This window comes from Plasmodium gaboni (assembly GCF_001602025.1).
Source record: "Plasmodium gaboni strain SY75 chromosome Unknown, whole genome shotgun sequence".
Classification (NCBI taxonomy): Eukaryota; Apicomplexa; class Aconoidasida; order Haemosporida; family Plasmodiidae; genus Plasmodium; species Plasmodium gaboni.
In genome coordinates this window covers 1-4623 of record NW_017385519.1, presented here as the reverse complement: position 1 = coordinate 4623, position 4623 = coordinate 1, and the positions used below count along the sequence as shown (strand labels likewise).

Here is a 4623-nt window from a genome sequence, read left to right as displayed (position 1 = left end):
TTCAAGTAGTGCTCGAGAATTTTTAGAAAAAAAATTAAAAAAAATGTGTCCAAATAGTGGAAATACTAGTGGTACTGATTGTAATTGTATGAATACCACGACATCACAAAATAGTGGTGGTACCGAAATGCCAAAATGTTTAGATGACGTTACACAAAGTGAGTATAAAAAGCAGTGCGAGTGTACGTCACCGGCCAAACCCGTGGCGGCAAAGCCAGTGGATACCAAGTCAGTGGATTCGGCACCAGCTAGTACGTCACAACAGGACGCGTCACAATCACAAACACAAACGTCACATAATGGGACACAAACGACACAAGTATCCGCCAATACACCAGGACAAACAACATCCTCAACTGGTGGTGGTGTAAATGATCCACCTGGTGAACCTAGTGGTAACCAAGGTGGTAATAACCAAACTGATCCAGGTAGTACTGTTTCTAATGGTTCTGCGAGTGGTACATCTGGTCCTACAACTCCTGTTAGTCTTGGTGGTACTGGGACTAGTAGCAACGGCCAAACTAATGGACAAATTCCTGGTAGTTCCCCTTCTCCTGCTTCTTCTGGTAGTCATAACCCTGATGCTAGTGGTCCTCCTACGGCTCCTGGTGTTCATCCTGCTACTCCAGATTTATTTAAAGATTTGGATACATGTCTATTAAATGAAAAAGATACATGTAACAAATATAAGACGAGTTCTTGTCGAAAAAAAAACTTTAGTAAGGATTTAGAGTTTTGGAATAAAAATTTTCTAAAAGATTCTACAATTATAAATTCTGGAGTATTAGTTCCTCCAAGACGAACAAAAATATGTTTTACAAACATAAATACGTGGAAAAAACATACTCGTATAAGAACTCAAGATGATTTCACAAAACTTCTTCTCGACGCTGCATCAACTGAAGCAAAATTATTAAGCGAATATTATAACCCAGATAATAAAAAGGTTCTTCAAGCAATGAAATATAGTTTTGCCGATTTAGGTGATATGGTAAAAGGTGATGATATGCTAGAAGATCTTCGTACAAGAAACGTTAAAGAAATATTCGAAAAAATATGCCAAAATGACAATCAGTGTAAAATCAGCAATACAAAGGATGAAGAAATAAAAAAAAAACGTAAAACTTGGTGGGATAATAATAAAAAAAAAGTCTGGAATGTTATGATGTGTCATTATAAGGGAGATGAAAAGAGCAAGCATTGTGACGACTACAAAGAAATTGATAACGAAGATCAATTTTTGAGATGGATGACGGAATGGTCACGACAGTTTTGTGAAGAAAAAATAACCAAAACCTCAACTTTACAAAAATTGTGTTTAGAGAAAAATAAAAACATACATAACTCACAAATTATAAATAAACCATCTGATCATAATTGTATAAGTTGGTACAATACATATAAAGATTGGCTTCGTAGTAAAAAAGAACAGTGGAAAGCATGGGAAGAAAAATACAAAAAATACAAAGAAAAAGAAAAAGAAAATGTAAAGGATAGCACACAAAGTGTTTCTTCCCCACCTGGAACATCATCACAAAAAGGTGCTGAAGATTATATAACAAGCAAATGTGAACAATGTAAATGTAACATTAATAATTTGGATAAGATGTATGAACAACTAGATAAACCCAATATAGACTCAATTAAAAAAATCGTTAAAGAAGTTCATGAGGATATACCTGAACTAAAACCCCGAAACCTAGATGAGGATATTAAATCTATGAATGATTTTCTTCAAAATGTTACAACGCTCGCACAAACTATTGAGGAAAAAATAAATCCAGAAGCAAGCAAATTAAACCAAAATAAAAACCAATCAAACAATTCTCAAGGTTCTGGTATTCTTACTGATTTGTGGAAAGCAATAAAAGATGCAGTTTTACCTCGTGTGGCTGATACTGTACTACTGGGGACTTATGAAACAATGGAAGCTATTGATGCTGCTACATCTGTAATTCCTACTGCTGCAGAAGCTGGATTTAAAGCTGGAATAGTTGCTTTAGAAAAAATAAAAACCATGCTTGATGCTACTAAACCAAAAATAGCCAAATTAGTAGATCCAAAAACGCCTGGAATAAATCCCGAAACTGTGGTAACATCCACTGTTCCTGTTGGAATAAGTGTTGCCTTAGGATCGATCGCTCTATTATATTACATAAAGGTAACAAAAACATATATATATTATTTTGGTGTATTTGTATGTATATCTTATATATATTTTTTATTTATATATATGTATTTATATATATATGTATTTTATATATATATGTATTTATATATATGTATTTATATTGAGATATAGTAAGAAAAAAGAAAATAGATATATATATATAAAAAAAAAGAAAAGAAAAAAAGGTATATATAGCAATATATTTGTTAAAAAATAAATATATATAGATAAAATAATTTAAGAAATTTTAAAAATATAAATAAAAAAGGATAAATTTTTTTTTAAATAGGAAAAAAAAAAAATATATATAGATAAAATAATTTCAGAAATTTCAAAATATAAATAAAAAATGAGAAATTTTTTAAATAGAAAATAAAATTCAATTAAAATAAAATAAAAAAATGAGAAATTTTATGAAAAAAAAAAATATACAATAAGAAATTCAGTTAAAATAAAAAAAATAAGAAAAAATTTTGTGTCATAAAATAATTAAAAAATAAAAAAAGAGAATATATAGTTAAAAAAATTTGGTGAAATAAAAAAAAGGAATATATATGGGAACAATTTAATTGAAAGAAAAAATGAAAACAAAAAGAGAGAGGAAAAAAAAAAATTTTAACACATTTCAAAATAAAAATGAAAATTTTATGAAAAAAAGAATATAAAAAGAAATTCACTTAAAATAAAAAGTGAGAAAAAATTTTATATCAGAAATAAATTAAAAAAAAATGGAATATATATAGAAACATATTTGTTGAAATAATAAAAAAAAGAATATAGAAATATATTTGTTAAAATAAAAAAAAATATATATATATATATATATAGGAAAAAATGTGTTAAAAAGAAATTATATAGAAAAAAAATTGTGTTAAAATAAAAGGAATATATTGATATATATTTGTTGATATAAAAAAAAAAGGAATAGATAAAACAAATTGTTAAAAAATGGAATATATAGGGAAAAATAATTTGTTCAAATAAAAAAAACAAAATATATGGGAAGAAATTTGTTCAAATAATAAGTATATATAGTAAAACATTTGTTAAAAATACAAAAAAAAAGGAAAAAATTAAGAAAAATATATATCACACATTTCAAAATAAAAATGAAATTGAATATATTTTTAAATAAAAATAAAAACACAAAAAAAATTCAGTTAAAATAAAAAAAATGAGAAAATATTTTATTGGAAAGAAAATAATTAAAAAAAACATTTAGTTAAAATAAAAAATGAGAAATTTTATCAGAAAAAAATTGAAAATAAAATTTAGATAAAAAAATATATATAAAAATATTCAGTTAAAATACAAAATGAAAAATTTTATCAAAAAAAAATTAAGTTAAAATAAAAAATGCGAAAAAATATTATTGAATAAAAAAACAAAACAATTACCTATATTTATACACATACATACATATATATACCCACACCTACATATATATCTAAACCTACATATACATATATTTTGTTTGTAGAACAAGCCCAAAATTCCAACTACGAAACTTTTTCGTGTTATTGATATCCCTCAAAACGATTATGGTATACCAACAAAAATATCGACGAATAGGTATGTTCCCTATAGTCGTTATAAAGGCAAAACATACATATATGTTGAAGGAGACGAACCAGATGATTATATTGGTGATATATCTTCTTCTGATATTACTTCGTCATCAGAAACTGAAGTGGAAGAGATGGATATTAATGATATATATAAACCACTAGATCCTAAATACAAAACTTTGATCGAAGTGGTACTAAAACCAAGTAGGAAAACAACACATGATGTACAGGATGATACATATATGTATCAAAAGCATAACAACAACAAACTTACAGATAATGAATGGAATCAACTGAAAGAGAATTTTATTTCACAAAATTTAGAAAACATACAAAAGGATTTACATAATGAAAATATCATTGATGATAATATGTATAAGGATACATACCTTAATAATGTGGATAATAGGTTTGGAGAAAAACCTTTTATTACATCTATTCAAGATAGATTTCTTAATAGTAATCGTGAAGATGTTACTTATAATATTGATTGGAACGTTCCCGAAAATATTAATAGTACTACCAATATCATGAATAATCCAAAATATGTTTCAAATGATCAATATACTGGAAGTGATTTAATTAATGATTCTTTAAATAGTGATCAACATATTGATATATATGATGAGTTACTCAAAAGGAAAGAAAACGAAATGTTTGGAACAAAACATACAAAAACTTTAAGTAGAACAAATAGTGTTGCAACAAAAAAACACAATGATTCGTTAAAAAGTCCAAATACATTTATGTAGTAAATGGATTGATAGGAATCGTGATATCTGTAATTAATAGACAAAAAAAAAGAATGGTTAAGCAAATAACAAAATTAATGGAATAAAGAAAATAAAAATTATACCTGTAGTCATAAATATATTATGATGTATT

General features: G+C 26.2%; 1 protein-coding gene across 1 annotated transcript; it reads left to right on the top strand.

Annotated features, from left to right (window-relative positions):
- Window positions 1-4490, top strand: PGSY75_0036800 (putative EMP1-like protein; the record flags this gene model as incomplete). The annotated part of the gene is made up of 2 exons (XM_018783489.1): window positions 1-2161; window positions 3651-4490. Coding segments are annotated over 2 exons (3001 nt in total), but the record flags the coding sequence as incomplete, so codon positions are not given.
- Between the last annotated feature and the right edge of the window lie 133 nt (window positions 4491-4623).